The 18,593-nt window shown below is 33.3% G+C and overlaps 2 protein-coding genes across 2 annotated transcripts in view; one reads left to right on the plus strand and one right to left on the minus strand.

The window, feature by feature from the left end:
* The window catches only part of LOC126736891 (unc-112-related protein-like), a 455,221-nt gene that overhangs the window by 258,038 nt on the left and 178,590 nt on the right, over positions 1-18,593 (minus strand). The gene's annotated exons all lie outside the window — the stretch shown is intronic.
* LOC126736889 (serine/threonine-protein kinase D3) overlaps positions 1-18,593 on the plus strand; it is a 118,273-nt gene that overhangs the window by 6,967 nt on the left and 92,713 nt on the right. Inside the window, exons 4-5 of the mRNA XM_050441507.1 lie at positions 8,856-8,993; positions 9,052-9,245. Of these exons, the coding sequence (XP_050297464.1) occupies positions 8,856-8,993; positions 9,052-9,245 (332 nt within the window). The remainder of the gene's footprint in view (positions 1-8,855; positions 8,994-9,051; positions 9,246-18,593) is intronic.

Below are 18,593 nucleotides of genomic sequence, written 5' to 3' on the forward strand. Positions count from 1 at the left end.
TGTAGATAGCCATAAAAAAAAAATTGAACAAAGATAATACAAGCAAATAATAATTCAAAACTAAATACAAATAAAAACAAGCAATAAACTAACAAAAATAAATACAAATAAAATAAAAACAACAAACAAAAAAATTAAAAATTAACCGCTACTAAATTTTTGAAATTTCTACTAATCCACCATTGTTTTCTATGCGTTTTACATTCCTTTTGCCTACATTTAAAATAACTTTACGGACTTGCTCTGGAGTAATTTCTGAACAAACCTGGATTATTCTGACTTGTAGATCTTGTAAATTTTGAGGTCTTGATTTGTACACTTTTTCTTTAAGTAAGCCCCAGAGAAAAAAATCGAGTGGCGTTAAGTCAGGGGATCTCGGTGGCCACTCAACGAAAGGACTGTTTCGTCCTATCCAACATTTTGCAAAATGTTGATTTAAACAGTCTCTTACTAAACGAGTATTATGGACAGGACAACCATCTAATTGAAACTTCAAATTAAGGTGATATCTTAAGGGTAAATCTTCTAATGCGTTCGAAAATTCATTCTCAGGACGATTCAAACATTCAATTGTCTTCAAATTACCATTAAAGAAAAAAGGGCCAATAATTTTGTCGCTTAGTATTCCACACCAAACGTTAATTTTTTGCGAATACCGTCTCCTTGCATTTATTATAAATTCTGGATTCTGCACGGAGCAGTGGCGGCAATTTTGACTGGAGACTACGCCATTTGTGGTAAAAGAGGCTTCATCGCTAAAAAGGATTTCATCTAGAAAGTTTCTGTTGTTTAAATATTCTCCCTGAAGCCAATAGCAAAACTCTAATCTTCTTGCCTGGTCACCATCCTCTAAGGTGTGCAAAAATTTTGGCTTAAATGCTTTTATGTTATTTTTTTGCAAACATCTTCTTATACTTTCTCTGGGGATGTTAAGGACCAAACTAGCCGTTCTGACACTAGTTTGGGGATTGCCGTTAAAATATTCCAAAATGTAATTTTCATTTCTTCTGAGCCCACGCCGTCCATTATGTCTATTTTTAAGTAGATTTTTCGAAACAGATCCTGTTTCATTGAAAATTTTATCAACACGTTGCACAGTACTTAGACTTACTGGTCTATCAGGATGCCTAATATTAAATTCTCTGGCAGCTTCTCTCATCGAACGCGTGTTACCACCAACAAGACGAACACTTTCAATTTTTTCTCTTAAATTTAAATTTTCCATGATTACTAATACTATCTAAACACGTTCTATTACCACTTTTGACAGTTAGATGTCAAATGTGACAATTCAATATTTCAATAATTTTTAGACACAATAGAGTTCAATATTTCAATAATTTTTAGAGACAATTTAGAAGTAAAGCGCTTTTTTTATCATAAAATTGTTATTATTTAATATTTTTTGGTGAAATTTGGTATAAGGCCGTTTTGGGAGATGCCGAATCCAGTGGTGTGCACAATTTTTTGCTAAAAAAAGCCTAGCATGGTTTCTTAAAATTTGGCCCTTATACACTGACATTAGTAGGCCTTGGAATTTGCATGGCAGAATTTTTTTTTGTTATAATGATGCAGTTTTTCTGGAGCATTTAAAAAAAACCCAAGCAAAATCGCACCAAAAATAAACTTTTTATCAGGGTGACCCGAAAACAAATGGGTCACACTGTATATGCCCACCAAGTTTGGCTAACCCTCCGCCAAACACCCTGTATACTCTCCAACATATACTGATAAGTTCCAAAAACCTTTGAAAAGACAAATAAACCATTAATCATAATCTAACAAATTGAAAAATTATGATTACATAATATAATACAGTAAAAACAAAAAATAAAAAAAGAAAAAAAAACAAAATACATGGTTAAAAAAGTGTCCCAATCAACAATAACAATCATTTACCAAAAAAAAAATCCTTATTAATAGCACTAGGCTAGAATTATATATTACATTCCCTTTTAAAGCTATTTATATTATTACAGCTCTTTACATAATCCGGCAATATCCTCATTGTATTGTTTTAAACCTTTAAAATGTAAACTATTTTGACCTGTACTAAATGACTTGGAACTAAGTGGTGTAACATTTTATAAGTAAATATCATTGTGTTTTTCAAGTGACAGTCTGTCTTACACTTAACACATTGGCACAGTTTAACATTTCTGTCCTCCTAGTATAATGACTGCAACCAAGAATAATTCTTAACACCCTATTTTGTTTTTTTTTGTAGTAAATCGATTCAGAGTTATTCATTAAAAATAAAAGAGTTAAACAAAAGTAAAGATAAGGAGCAATGATAGTCTTGTATACAGTTAATTTGGCCCACAAACTTAAATTTTTTGACAGACAACCTGAAAGATTGATTTTTTTTTGCTATTTTGTTTGTTATGTAGTTAAAATGGTCTGAGAAAGTTAGATTTTCATCAATCATACAACCTAAGTATTTAAACTTGTTGACATATTCTTAACTTGATTGCTAATTAACACATCATGTACTATGTTTATATTAGTATAATTATTTTTTATAATAGATTTTGTCTTTTGAATTTTAAGCTGTAGACCATTGTTGTTTAACCACTGATATGTTTTTAAGTTCATTATTTAAAGTTTCTATTATTTCTGCTGCACTGTCCCCAATACAATAAATAATTGTGTCTTCTCCAAAAAGTTGAATTTTACACTTACAAACTACCTTTACAATGTAATTTAGGTACAATATAAACAAAGTGGAGCCCAAGACTGAGTAGAGAAGAATTTTTCATTGAACTGGGTCACCTGTTGGCGATCCCTTAAGTAGTCCCCAAACCATTCAAATCCCCAACCAAGGATAGGCTCACCATACTTTTGTAATTTCAGTAGTAGCAACTGTCTATCAATGGTTTCAAAAGCACATTTGAAGTCCAAAAAGACAATTAGATAATTATTTCAAACTAAGGCTAGTTATTTAAAATTAAAATAAACTTTTAAATGTATTATTTTTTTTAAAAATAAAAGATTTGCATTGTTTCTTAAAAATATGTATTTTACTTATATTTCTAATTTCTAAGGGCAGCAGATTATATATTTTAGCCAAAAAGTAATTTAAGTATCTCAAATTAGCATTAGTGTTACTCTTAGGCACTTCAATATGGTCATTAGCTCCATTTCTAGTTAGGTAACTATGCTTAAGACAAGTTTTGATTTTATTATTCTTATACAGAAACACTAACATCTAAAACATACAATGATCTAACATCGAAAACCTCCCTCGAATAAAGCATTCTTATTGGATGAAGTTTGTGTTTATTATATATTATTTTCAATATATAGTTTTGTACTATGCTCAATGGATATAGAGCTCACCCACACAACAATGCCATATCTTATCAAAGACTCTACAATGGTTTTGTAAACAGATAATAATAGATGCTTATTCAAAATTTTTCTCATAAATATAATAATTTGTGAAGTGTTGATGTTAGTTTTAGAATCTGTTGGTCCCATTTAAGGTGTCTATCAATTATTAAAAAAAAAATTAGGCCATTAAAATATACCCCCGTTTTTATGCGATTAATTCTATGAAATTCTGTATGAATATTAGTGTTATTTCTAGTGACATGTGAATATACATCTTCAAAAGTTTCATAGTTATTAATATTGGCCCTGGCATGCGATAGACAATAGTAGATATACCGGGTGTCTTAGGAACGTGGTTCGCCCCTATAACTTTTTTAATTTTTAAGTTAAAATGAAATTTGGTAGATGGCTGTAGCACCCAAATTGGGATTGGCTGACGTATTCAGTTGTTTTCTGTGACTATTTTATTTTCAATAGGATCCCCTAATTTTTTTGACATATTTTGATAGAAAATGACATTCTGAGAAAAATTATACACCATATGTCAACTTTTGACACCTAACCTTTAAATTATGTAATTTTTTATATTTCAATCTAGAGTGTATAATATATTAATAACTCCTTTTTTTCAAATGAAACCAGGGTGGCTCATTACCAGACAATCGATATTTGGTAATTCCAATAAGTCTGAATTTTCAAAAAAACATTTTAGCCCCGCATACCTACCTAGTTTTTCCCAATTAAAAATTCAAAGATTGCTGTGAATTAATAAAATATTTGTTTCCGTTTTCAATAGATTTTGTAGCGACTTTTTAGGATTTAGTAGCATTTGCATAACATCTATTAAACATCCAAGGTTATTGATAAATTGGACTCTCACCCTTACCGTCTAATTATTAACGATAAATTGAAGAGCTTTTGAATTTTTTTTTGTCGGTATTTATAATACAATAGTGAGTTGGCCTTGGATTTGACATATCATTGTTACGAATTGTCACGGCAACCTGTCAGTTTCTGATATAATTCGAGTTATTCATAAATTTTTCAATAATAATAGTTATTCAGACAATTTTGCCAGCAACAAATGGGTGGGCATTTTGTGCCTTAATAAATTATTTGACATATCAACTGTCAAATAATTAACTTGTTTTTTCATTGGGTAAGTCACGCATCATTATAGTCGAATTTACACAGACGCGACGGCGGCGCTGCGATCAATCCAATATCAAGAGATAAATTTTCAGTTTCGTGTTTGTGACCCAATATCTTCAATACTGCGGAGGGTTGTTGGGTGGGGTCAGAAATAAAACAGAAACCTGTTTACCTAAATGTCGACGTTTCGACTTATATTAAGTCATCCTCAGGACACTGAAATGGATTCAATTTCAAATGACTTTAATCATTTCAAGTACATAAAAAACACTATTAAAATAAATGTTCTTTACGTGTACAAAAATTAAAACAACAAAAAACAAAAACCACGACACGGTTAAAATTACATTCAGGTACAATCCGTTAAAAATTTTTTTTATAAAAAAAAACAATATAAAATTAATTTTTTATACATTACATCTCTTACCTAAGTCTAGGTTTCTTTAGTTATAATTAAAACACATTTATAAAAGGAGCGTAGAATTATTTTCAACATGGGTTAAATTGTAGGTGTTATTGTGGGCAAACTAGAATCAACAATAAGCCAAGAAACAAATGTTTTTATTCTTCCGAGAGATTCATAATAAAATTATGTAATAATGCAATAATGCTGGTTTTTTGAAAGTACCTACTATCGATTGTCTTATACCAAATTATTTTTAAAAAAGTACACTTTTTAATTATGGTAATGAGCCACCCTGGTTTCATTTTAAATAAATTAGTTATAGTCGAAAATAGGATTTTGCAAACTTTAGACGCATCTAGCAAAGCTGTGAAAAACTTGGACTACTTGATGTAAAATTAACGATTTTAAATTAGTCATGGTACTCTAGATTGAAATATAATTTCTTCCAAGAAATGCGATTCATGATAGAGATATAAGACATAAGACTCTGACATTGCCACACCATAGCACAGCTCTTTTCTCACGTAATTTTACTTACATTGCCGTAACAATTTATAATCGATTTAGATCTAATTTTTTAATTCCAATATCTCGCTTTAAAAATGAATAAAACTTTGTTCTTGGAGGAACAATAGCACAATTAGTTTTGTTTTTCTCTGCGGATTTACAGATGTATTTAATTAGTTTTTTTTTCTATTTGTTCTTTGATAAATTTTTATATTACTATTACTGCTTGTTTGTCAAAATATTTGTAAGAGATAAAGGTAGCTTTTGCTAATCTTTGCCTTTTTGGGCAAATGTAATGTAATGTGAATTTGATGCCAAATAAAGATATATTTATTTATTATTTTAATAAATATTTATCATTTAAATATTTTTTGTGGAATCAACAATGGTTCGAGCGGCGTTGCGATGTTGTTGCCTTTTTCTCTAATATACGCTATCTACATTCTTGGTAGAGTATCTTATCATATTTTATTAAGAAGGAATAGTATTGTTTTGCGCCTGTCAAATTTTTATGATAATATAAAGTGTGTTTTTTCGCCATTTCTACATAAGCATTTGCCATCATTGCATCCGAGATGTTGCAAGCAAACAAACTACCCATAGTTCCACGGCAACGCTAATTCTAGACTTTCAATGTTCTAAGGTAGTGGCCTAGAGAACAAATAATAAAATTATTTTTAATTTTACCACTTACATCTTTAAGCATCTTTTTTTCATGGCCAACCATGGTTATAACGTGTCTTGCTTTTTTTTATAACTTGTTGATATTTCAAATCCGTACTATTATATGTTATTTTAGTCAGGAAAAACACACAACTTTGTTGCAACTAAAAAAACTCAAGGTGTTCCATTTAAATAAGGCCGAATTTGGGTTATATACAGTGGTGGCCAAAAGTATGGAAACTTTTTTAATTTGTATTTTAGAAACCAGGAACTATAATAAAGTTACTCATATTGTTATAAAGTTTATAACAATAATTTAATATTATATATAATATTTAATTATATATAATTATTTAATATTATATATAATATATTACCTAACTTAACATATTAATTTGAAATTAAATGTATTATAAAAAGAAAATGAAATAAAATTAATATTTTCTTGGCCAAATTTTGGAAACTGAAGAAAGTTATTTATATAAATTATCCGAATTTATTACTTCTGTACATCTTCGTGGCATAGAATCGACAAGTCTTGCACAGTCTTCACTGGAAATGGCAGCCCACTCAGTTTGCAGTATTTCCCACAGTTGAGCCTTGTTTGAAATCGAATTGTTTTGAATCTTTCTGTCCAAATGATCCCATAAATTCTCTATGGGATTCAGATCTGGGGACTGTGAAGGCCAATCCATTAAAGCAATGCTCTGTTCATTTAACCAGTTTTTCACAAATTGGGACTTTTTTTTTATGGTAAACACAAGCACAAGAGGAAAGTCGTTTATCTTGAATCGCTGTAGGTTGTATGCGTCGGGAAATATGTGAGGTGGAAGCCCGTTCCACAAAGAAGATGTTCTCCAGATGAATGAGTCCCGATAAAGCGACGTCCTTGGGGTAGGCAGGTGGACTCGATGTTGATGAGCCGCAACTGCTAGACGCGTCCTTCTTGCCGGAGCAGTCCTGGGTGGAATCAGGCCTGCCAGCTCAGAGGAGCACTTACCGTGATAATAACGGTAGAATAAACAGAGATCAGCCGCCTTTCTCCTGTGCTCCGGACTATCCAGACTCTTTGTCAGTTCTGGTTTGTCGATAAGACGAATAGCTCTCTTCTGTATAGAATCCAGCAGGTTTAAACTATGCTTGGGTGCAGAGTCTTGCTGAAACAACCATCTCAATGGCATTTCCTCCTCAGCATAAGGCAACATGTTGTTCTCCAATATGTCTTTGTATAGAAAACGGTCCATTATTCCATCAATTTTAACCAGGGGGCCAACACCTGATCGGGAGAAACAACCCCACACCATTACGCTTCCACCACCATGTTTTACCGTAGGCATTTGGTATTTGTGGCTGTACCTTGTACCTTTTGGTCGCTGGAGATAACGTCTCCCGTCACTCCCAAATAATTGAAACTTACTTTCGTCACTAAACAATAAAGTATTCCAATTTTGGTGAGACCAGGTAAGATGATCTCGTGCAAATTTTAAGCGATCCTTTCTATTTTTCTGATATTAGTGGTTTCTTTACAGCAACTCTTCCAAAAAGCCCCACTTCATTCAGCCTTCTTCTCACCGAGCAGACACAGAAATCCCCATTTCACTCATTTCTCCAGAAATATCTATAGAAGTTTTCTTTGGGTCGTTCATCGATATTCTTTTCTTTACCTTCATAGCCCTTTTGGACAACTTTCTTGGTCTTCCTTGCTTGTGGCCTACCGAAACATTTCCTCTCTCTTCAAATTTTTTAATTATTTTTGAAACAATGCCTTTTAAAATGTTTAATTTTTTTACTTATTTCAATTTGTTTATAACCCTTCTGGTATAGTTCAACTATTTTACTTTTTAAATCACTAGATAAGTATGTACACTTAGGCATGATGCCTGTCTTCACTCAAACAAAATCGTACCGTTAAACAGCTTGTAGTAATCAATTATTATGATTTTATTAAAGGTTTCCATACATTTGGCCACAGAGAAATAACTTCTCTTTCATCAAAACTAATAAACAACATTCTTTTGCTTTACCTCCATTGGAATTTCTTTATTTGCTGATATGCTGTATTTATATTTTGGAGAGTTTTCGCATTGCGATATTTTCTGCATTTTTTGAAAAAGTTTTTAAGTTTCCATACTTTTAACCACTACTGTATATCAGCAAGACCTAAATTTACAACTACGCCACTGAACTGTATGAAAAATATTAGTAGTTTTAATTTTTGTTAACTGATATAGGGCCTAAAATATCAGATCATGCGTAAAAGTGATATCTCATTTTTTTTCGCGACATAAAAAGTTCAGTAGGAATGTCAAAACCGTATCGGTGCTTTAGTAGTAAGGAAAATACCTTTATTCTAAGTAATTACAACTAAAATGGGACACAATGTACATATATAAGTTATAATAACAAATTTTGTAATCTTACAAGATTTCTTCTATCTATTTTAAATTGGGGTAGATTTTATAAAATTTTTAACATGTTGCTATAATTTGCATTGCCTACAAACAATAGTTTCAAGACTATGAATATGCTCTTAGTTTATATTACTGTTTTTTATTATGTGAATTATAAAATATAGAATAAATCTGCTTAAGAATAACTAATATGAAGGACTAAACGTGAAGTTTAACATATTAGAGTATTTCTAGCCTTAGTTGCTTAGCAATAAATATTTGTTTCACCACATCGAAAATGGCTACAAATAGGTATGGAAGGTCACAAATAACACTGTTAAACTTAAAATCTAAATGGGTGAATGAAATAAACCTAAATCACTTTAATATTTTTATTTTTTTAGTACCAAACATGCAACATTCAGATGTGACAATTGTAAGACCGCATGCTTTGTCAGTGCACTCCTATAAAACACCAACTTTCTGCGATTTTTGTGGAGAAATGCTGTTTGGGTTAGTGAGGCAAGGCTTAAAATGTGATGGTAAGTCCACAAAGCATTTACCAAATCAGAACAATTACGATTTTGAATTTGTTCATAGGTTGTGGCCAAAACTACCATAAAAGGTGCGTAGTTAAGGTGCCAAACAATTGCTCATTTGTTTTATATAATGACAACAAATCTGAGAGGCGAAGGTCAACAAATCTACAGGTTCCTCGGAGTCCTTCGGGAGGCAGTAATGCCTCACTGGCATCCACTGGGGGTAATTCTACGCAAACTGACGATTCTGGCTTGGTAAGATTAGCCAATTTTTTTACCGGAGTTAAGCTCGATGATTGAAAATTAAGAATTGTCAAATATTTATTAAAATAGTGATATTTGTGAACAAATCCGTCCATATTGTAAGATAAGAGTATGTGTGTGTGTGCTAATTGTATTTTATATTTTTATTATTGGTGAAGGTTTTTGGTATTTTATAAACTGCTGTATTTGTGACTAAAACCATTTTATCATGTTAGTTGTTTTAGTATTGTTTTTTTTTGTTGGAAATTTAATAAATCATTTTATTGATTATTTTTTTTTAATTTCATTTTTCTGTCCTTTTTCCTTTGTTTTCTGTTTTTTGGTAGTTTATAAAATATCAATAGCCTCTTTGGGGAGGTGACTATTTAAGATCAGTTTCTATCATGTGACGATTTAAACCTGCCCACATTAATTGAAAGTAGTTATCTATTTTTTCTTCAAGAGATTTATTAAAAAAATGTTTTTTTGGTCAAAAGTCTCGAATTTATATTTGAATCGTGAATTTCGAAAAGGACTCAACTCGGATTTTGATCAAATTTGACTTTTCCGCAAATTTTTCAGGTTCAATAGTAGGCCAACATTTTATGAAGGAAAAGGGCTCATATCTGATTTTGTTCTTACAAAAACGAACTCGTGGAAACCTCTTTATTTCTGTAAAACACGCTATTTTGAGGCTTATTCATATGACCTTCTAAGAGCCTTTGTTGTTATAAGACGTGAATTTTATTGGAGTATAGGCATCGTAAAGTTTGCTTGTTTCAGTCGCTTTACGACAGTTGCTTGGTGTACGTCAAGTTTGTCATTTGAATTAGTATACAATCAGAAATTTTGGGTACTGTTTTGTTCAACGTTACTAGTTTTTTCTAAACAATGAGTGAGTCTAGTAGTTCGGACGAGGCAGATACAGGAGTAGAGAAAAAGAAGCGAGGAGTAAGAAATAGTGAAATGTATAAAAATGTAATTATCAAAAAAGCCAAAGTTAAGGGACTTGCACACACAAACCACGTGGGTAAAAATATTCCTTGTAGGAAATCTGGGCCTAGTTGTAGGTAAGTGTATACCTATGTTCTATTACATAATTAGAAAATAATAGGAGATGTGGATAGAGGATAAATAATGTTATTTATTTAGTAGGTAAATATTATATTCAATATATAGTATATACAAAAATGGTTTTGTGTAAAAATAGTTTTATCTTTGTAGGTACATTCGAAAATGTTTCGATCTTTCCAATGATGCCAAAAAAGCAATATCGAATCGCATAAATGGTTTTAATACCAAAGATGAACAGGACATATATATTCAAGGATTGATGAAGGCGTTCCCTGTGAAGGATACTTCTAAACGTCAAGAAGATAAAATTAGTAAGTCAAAGAGTTACTCTTATAAGTATTTTATCGAAGCAGATGGAAATAGAAAAGAAGTATGTAAAGTAGCCTTTCTAAACTTGCATGGTGTTACCGACAAGAGAATAAAGAGAATTCGACTACTAAAAATTGCAAATAAAAGCCCCCACGATATGCGAGGAAAATCTGCCGGGTCTAGAAGCAAACATCAGAGGCCTAAACACCAATATTAATGCAGTACACCAACACCTGCAATCAAATAAGCCTCACATTCTGGCATTGGCAGAAACAAAGGTGAAACCTTCAACAACAAATGTTCACCTCACTTATCCTGGATACGATCTACACACCCGATTTCGACTAAACTTTGGATTGGCAGTATTTGTCAAGAACGATTTGAGTTGCCAGCGGGAGGAAACGCTTGAACCTGCGAATTTCGACGTCATGTGGTTCAAAATAATAGCCAGTGGTGCCACGAAATTTATCTGCTGTATGTACAGACCACAAAGCGACACCCAATATAGACGGCTCTTTTTGAACCTGGTTGATTGCATTAACCATCTGCAAATTGACTACCCAAGCGCAGAAATCATCGTCATGGGTGATTTTAACGTTCACAATATCAACTGGCTGCGCTTCTGCAACAAGAACGACGATCAAGGACGAGAAGCTGAGCTATTTGCCACCATATGCGGGCTTACGCAGCTTGTGAAGGAACCTACCAGAATCCCCGATCGAGACGGCGAGTTCGCAAGTCTCCTAGATCTGGTCTTGGCTTCAGACCCTGACTCGTACACTGTATCAGTACATACCCCCCTAGAAACATCGGACCACAAATTGATAACAGTCTCTTGCCAGTTGGAGGTTAAAACGCAGGATCCTCCGATGCCGCGGAAGGTATGGCACTATAAATCAGCAGAGTGGAACCATCTTCGGGAATTTTATCGCTCATTCCCTTGGAAAGAAGTCTGCTTTAGAACCAATAACATCTCAGAATGTGCAAACCAAATTACAGAGACGATCTTGGCAGGAATGGAAGCTTATATCCCTTTTTCTACTAAATGCGGATCAAACAACAAGCAATGGTTCAACCTAAATTGCAAAAAGGCAGTAAACACCAAAAACGGAGCATATCGCAAATGGCGTCAACATCCTTCCATTGAAAATCGGAGGAACTTTTTAGCCTCCAGAAATAGCTGCAAGCGAATTATTGATGAATGCAAAGAGAGTCACAACAACAGGGTCAAAAACAAACTGTTAAACTGCCCAAATAGAACAAGATATTTCTGGTCGGTATCGAAAGCCGTTAGTCAAGGATTTTCTAAGTCGGCGTTGCCACCCCTAACAGCAGATGATGGTTCTATCGCGGTAACAGCAAGGGAAAAAGCCAACTTACTGGGTAAACTCTTCGCGTCCAATTCTACTCTGCACTCGCAAGGCAAAACACCGCCATATTTGCCAAGGGTGAATTCATCGATGGGAGAAATTTCGTTTCCCCAACGAATTATAAATAAAATTCTTAAGAGCGTAGACACCAACAAAGCTTCTGGACCCGATGGAATTCCATCCCTAATACTAAAACGTTGTGCAGACGAATTGACTCCTCCCTTATGTAGACTGTTCACGGCATGGTATAAGCAGGGCTCATTTCCAACAAGCTGGAAAACTGCTTGAGTGCAAGCTGTACCCAAAAAGGGTAAGAAGACGATGCCCTCCAATTACCGCCCGATTGCACTAGTTCCAGTAATATTGAAGATTATGGAGAAAGCAGTCAACCAACAACTGTTAAGATATCTGGAATCATCCGGACTAATTAGCGATCGTCAATACGGCTTCCGAAAGCTTAGATCCACCGGCGATCTTCTGGCCTACGTCACACACTTGTGGACGGAGGCCATGGAGAAACACGGCGAGTCCCGCTCAGTCGCTCTTGACATTTCCAAGGCATTTGACAGAGTTTGGCATGAGGGACTACTAACCAAGCTCTCCTCAATCGGCATACAAAACTCATTATTGAATTGGATCAAAAGTTTTCTTGAACAACGAACAATCCAAGTAGCCGTCGATGGATACCTCTCCGACAAATTTAATATTAACGCTGGAGTCCCTCAAGGATGCATTCTATCCCCCACCCTTTTCTTAATATATATCAACGATTTGCTAGGAACCACTGTCAATCCAATCTACAGCTTTGCGGATGATAGCACAACTATTTCCACATTTAAGTCCGCCAAACCAACGACAGCCGCAAGTTCTCAGAATCTTAGGCAGCAACAAGTAGCTTCAAGCAACAACGATATTAGAACAATCTTGGAGTGGGGCGATAACAATTTGGTCAATTTTAACGCTAAAAAAACGCAGGCTGCAGTATTTACGATGAAGACTAACCTTGGTGGCCCGGAGCTGGTTATGACAGGGAAAACATTGCCAATCATCTTTACTTCTTCTAGGAGTCGAGGTCACCAACAGTGTGTCCTGGCATGACCACGTTGCCGAGGTCGCCAGGGCGGCTTCCAAAAAACTCGGAGTGCTTTTCAAAACGAAAAAACTGTATAAACCAGAACAGCTGCTGACTCTTTATAAGGCTCAAATACGCCCTTCCCTCGAGTATTGCTCGCATGTCTGCAGCTCTGCACCCAAGCATAGTTTAAACCTGCTGGATTCTATACAGAAGATGATAAGACGAATAGCTCCGTCTTATCGACAAACCAGAACTGACAAAGAGTCTGGATAGTCTGGAGCACAGGAGAAAGGTGGCTGATCTCTGTTTATTCTACTGTTATTATCACGGTAAGTGCTCCTCTGAGCTGGCAGGCCTGATTCCACCCAGGGCTGTTCCGGCAAGAAGAACGCGTCTAGCAGTTGCGGCTCATCAACATCGAGTCCACCTGCCTACCCCAAGGACGTCGCTGTATCGGGACTCATTCATCTGGAGAACATCTTCTTTGTGGAACGGGCTTCCACCTCACATATTTCCCGATGCATACAACCTACAGCGATAGATATTCAAGATAAATGCCTACAAATATCTTCGCGCAAGCACCACTCCAAGAGTGACATAGGACTTTCCTCTTGTGCTTGTGTTTACCATAAATTTTATTTTTTTTTTTTAAATGTAATGCCCGCAAAAACATGTGCTTTAACAACTTTATCGAGTCAATTCCTGTTAAAGAAATTCACTATTCATATAACATTGTAAAAAAATACTTACCATCTGTTTTGAATGTGACAATATTGCATGAGAGATTTTCGGCAAAATATCCAGAAAGCAAAGTAAATTATCAGTTTTATATAAATTATTTCAATGTAAATTTTGACTTGGCATTTGGTAGGCCACAAATTGATGTGTGCTCAAAATGTGAAGAAATTAGCGTTAAGCTGAAGAATCCCCATTTAAACGATAATGCCAGGAGGGTCGCCAGTGCGGAGTTAATCATACATAAGCGTCGGGCATCGAAGTTTTTTAATAAAGCCAAAGCTATTACAGAAAAATGTAACGAGAACGGCAGTACCATTTTCGGATTGTCTTTCGATTATATGCAGAATCTACCACTGCCAGTCCTTCCAGTCCAAGAAGTGTTCTATTACCGCCAACTTTGGGTATACGAATTCTGCGTACATAATATGAAAACGGGGAAGGCAACTTTGTATTCCTATCACGAGGGCCAAGCGTTGAAGGGACCAAACGAAGTAGCTTCGTTTTTAAATGACTTTATATGTAAAAATGTTCCTGAAAATATTACAGAATTACATTTATTCTGCGACGGATGTCCTGGGCAAAATAAAAATAATACCATAATAAAATATCTTATCGCTTTATCACTTACTCGAAATTTAAAAGTTTTTCTTTATTTTCCCCAAAGAGGTCATTCCTTTAATGACTGTGATAGAGATTTTGCAACCATAAAGCGTAAGATTAGAAGAGAAGATCGTTTATTTACTCACGAGCAGTATACGAATTTAATACTCAATAGCACTAAAAAAGACAAATTTTGTGTGAAAACGATAACTTATACCGATATCATTGATCTCAAGGCATGGTGCAAAGTACACTTTAAAGCAAAACCGATATCAGAAAGATGCTATGGAAAAAAAGGTGCTAAAGAAAACAAAGTATCTTTTCAAGTTTCAACTTTTTATGAATTTGACTTAAAACCAGAAAAGTTTTATGCCGCCTCTTCATTGACAGCGAAAGTAATACTGAAACTTTTAGCCTTTCAAAAACTAAAGGTATTTGTGCTAATCTTCCTACTGTTGAAGACTTTCCATGCTACTGCTCAAAACTGCCAATAAATAACTTAAAAATGACTGACTTGAAAAAGTTGAGGCAGTATATACCTGCAGAATATGAAGACTTTTACGATAGTATTTTGAGCTGGCCGAGTACTGACAGAGAAGCAGGAGCTGACATCGAACAAAACTTTTAGCAGAGTTACTTTTTATTTGTTATTATTTTCCAAATAAATTATCAAATTTTGATCTTTAAGGATTTTTTTTAGTTTTTTGTATCTTTCTTTAAAAAATAAAGTTGAAGTTTCTTTGTTAACGTTCTTGTGATTATATAACCTCTCAAGTGGTGCTTAAATTTCGAAAACGGCTCATCTCGGAAAATTCCATTTTCTCCATGTATACTTATTTGAAAAGAAAAAAATTTGGCAAGGTTAAGATGTCAAACAAAGGTTCTGAATATTTCATATTTTCGTAGTTCAAATCTGTCAGAAGCAATTCAGTTTTTAGCTTTTCCTGGAAAATTACGTTTTTGCGAGATAAGCCCTTTTCGAAATTCACGATTCATTTAGATTGAAAATAATAATAATAATAATAAAGTTTATTTGTCATCAGTTTCAATGGAAACATCGCAATTGTCAAATAATTAAAGCAGAAGTTTACATTATATCATATAATACTATGTCAACTATCCATCTACATAAGTTTATCAATTAAATAGACAAGAAACACAATACATACAAAGAAGCATAACAATAATTAACTCCCAACAGCTAATTTAAAACAGGCGTGAGTTTAGTGTCTGCGATATGTGGTTATAAAATTCACCAAGTGAATAAAAGGGATTTTCACACAATAATTGCTTAAGTCTAGATTTAAATACTTTATCACTTGACAAATTTTTAAAACTATCAGGTAAAGCATTATACACCCTAATGCAATTATTGTAGGAACATCTTTTAAACATTGCCGTTCGGTGTGAGGGAATTCTAAGACCATTGCATTGCCTTGTCGTCATTACATTATAGACATCTGAATTTTTTTGAAAGGACGTAAAATGATTTCTTGCTATCATGGAAATATTCAAAATGTACAAGCTCTGAAAGTTTGATCTACAAGAATCGGTATTTTTCAGTCCTAGCATGCATCTTATTACCCTTTTTTGGGCGTTTTAATGATAACGAAGTAGTTACAGACTCCAAAAAATATGTCCAGTTCTAGAAGCATTAATTAAAATTTTTCATGAAACCCTGGTCCCTTTCAGAGGTCGCCTAAAATTTAGGCAATATATTAAAAATCAACGGCACAAGTTTGGCCTAAAATTATATAAGATTTGTTTAGAGAAAGGATACACATACAATATGCAAGTGTACATTGTGGTCAAGATAAAGGTACAGTCGTCGTCCGAAAATATTGTCAGTTCCGTGTTTGTGACCCAATATATTCAATATTGCGGAGGCTTGTTGAAAGAAAGAAAGAAAGAAAATGTGCTATATTACGTAAGACAAAACAAAATCTTGTGTACAAGCATCCTAAAAACTAAAAAATTCCAAATTCACTTTAAATAACATCTAAAACATTTTACCATAAAATTTACACACCTTTACCAAAATTAATTATAATAAAACAGATTGAAAAAAAAAAAAAAGCATCTTTTTGGTAAATTTGATTAAAAAATAAGTAAAGCTGTCAATAAAACAGAATTTAGAGGAAGTAAATTAAAATATTTATTAGGAAACAAAACTAAAACACTAAAATGATGTCAGAGCACAAGTCAAAAGGTATCATTAAAAAAAATCGCCATGGGTATAATATGCCCTGGATAATAAAAGTGATTTTAATTTCTTTTTGAATCAAAAAGATTTTAATCTAAAATCAAAAAGAATTTAAAGATGTTGGGTGGGCTCAGAAATAAAACAGAAACCTGTTTACTTAAATGTCGACGTTTTGACTTATATTAAGTCATCCTCAGAACACTGAAATGGATAATGTTTTTTTTTTCAACAAAAAAAAAATTAAGTAATCACAGAGATTAAACAAAATAATTTCAAGTACATAAAAACATTATTAAAATAAATGTTCCCTTCGTGTACAAAAATTAAAACAACAAAAAAAAAAACAAAAACCACGATGAATGTAATTTTAATTGTGTCGTGGTTTTTGTTTTTTTTTTTATTTTAATTTTTGTAGACGAAGGGAACATTTATTTTAATAATATATTGTTAAAATAAACTGTGATTAATGTTTTTAATGTACTTGAAATTATTTTTTTTCATCTCTGTCATTACTTGAATGTTTTTTTGTTGAAAAAAAACATCCATTTCAGTGTTCTGATGATGGCTTAATATAACATTTCATAACAGGTCAACATTTAAGTAAAGGTTTCTGTTTTATTTCTGACCCTACCCAACAGGCCTCCGCAATATTGAATATATTGGGTCACAAACACGAAACTGACAATATTTTCGGACGACGACTGTCCCTTAACTTTATTGACCACAATGTACACTTGCATATTGTATGTGTATCCCTTCTCTAAACAAATCTTATATGATTTTAGGCCAAGCTTGTGCCGTTGATTTTTAATATATTGCCTCTGAAGTGTGGCACTGGCTTATAAACTTCTGGCGAAAAGTACCCATTTGGTTGGCACCTTGCGACCAAATCGCAAACTTAATCCTAAAGAAGATATAGATAAAAAAATAAAACAGTAGCTGCTGAATTAAATTCGGGCGTTGTAGTCCAAAAGTAATGGATGAAAGAGAGGTGCTACCTCTTAGGATAACTAATTAAATCATTCTTAAGTTATAAAACAAATTGTATAAAGTTATTTTGTATTCGCACAAATTTTCTTTTATCAATTTTTTGTAAATTAGGGTACATTTCGTTGAACTTTCGACATGCTCTTGCTACAATTTTGTCACATTGTCCATGAATAATAAATAGATTCATCAAAACTTTATTTGAATAAGTATGTCTTTCCATTTCAATTAATTTTTAGGTAACTATTTTAAAGGAACACCCACGTGTATTACTATTATTCATCAACTAAATGTAACTGTCAAACGCAGTGGCGGCTCGTGCTTTACAAATCTGGGGGTTGCAACTGTAGGGGGCCGTCGGTGATCGCGAATGAAAGATTAAAAAGATTATCGCTGGCGCTTTGGCGAAGGTGAAAACATTTTTCGGTGTCATACCCACTTTTAAACGGCCAAAATAAGCAAAAAAACTCGAACTTTTAATATAATGCAATAATTAAATAAAAAAAAACACATACGAAATATAAAAAAACTTTAATGACATAATACCCTAAAAATAGATAAAAAGCGTATGTCGTAATTATAAATTATTTAAAAAGAAAATCCATCCGACGTTATTTAGACTCGGCAAATTTATCAATTACTCTTTGATTGAAATCAGGAATGCTTTCGATAAGATCCCTTTCTTTGGAAAGCGTTGCCAAAGCAGAAAGTCTTCATGGTGTTTCGTAGAAATGTTTTTATCCTTTTGAGAGTAGAAAAACACCATTCTGCTTCAGCTGAAGCCATTGGAATGGTAATTAAAATTTTTAAAAGCTTAATAGCTTCACTAAATTTTTCACTAAGCTCACCATTCTGAGAAATATAGTCAAACAGCACAAGTAGTCCCGACATTGATCTAAATTCCTGTGTTTCATAAATAACTTTTAGTTCTGTTTGGAGCTTTTGTTCTATAAAAAATGGGTAACACTTTAATGTTTCTTTAAATTTTATTTCAGGAAAATTAA

Source organism: Anthonomus grandis, chromosome 5 (genome assembly GCF_022605725.1).
Source record: "Anthonomus grandis grandis chromosome 5, icAntGran1.3, whole genome shotgun sequence".
Classification (NCBI taxonomy): domain Eukaryota; kingdom Metazoa; phylum Arthropoda; class Insecta; order Coleoptera; family Curculionidae; genus Anthonomus; species Anthonomus grandis.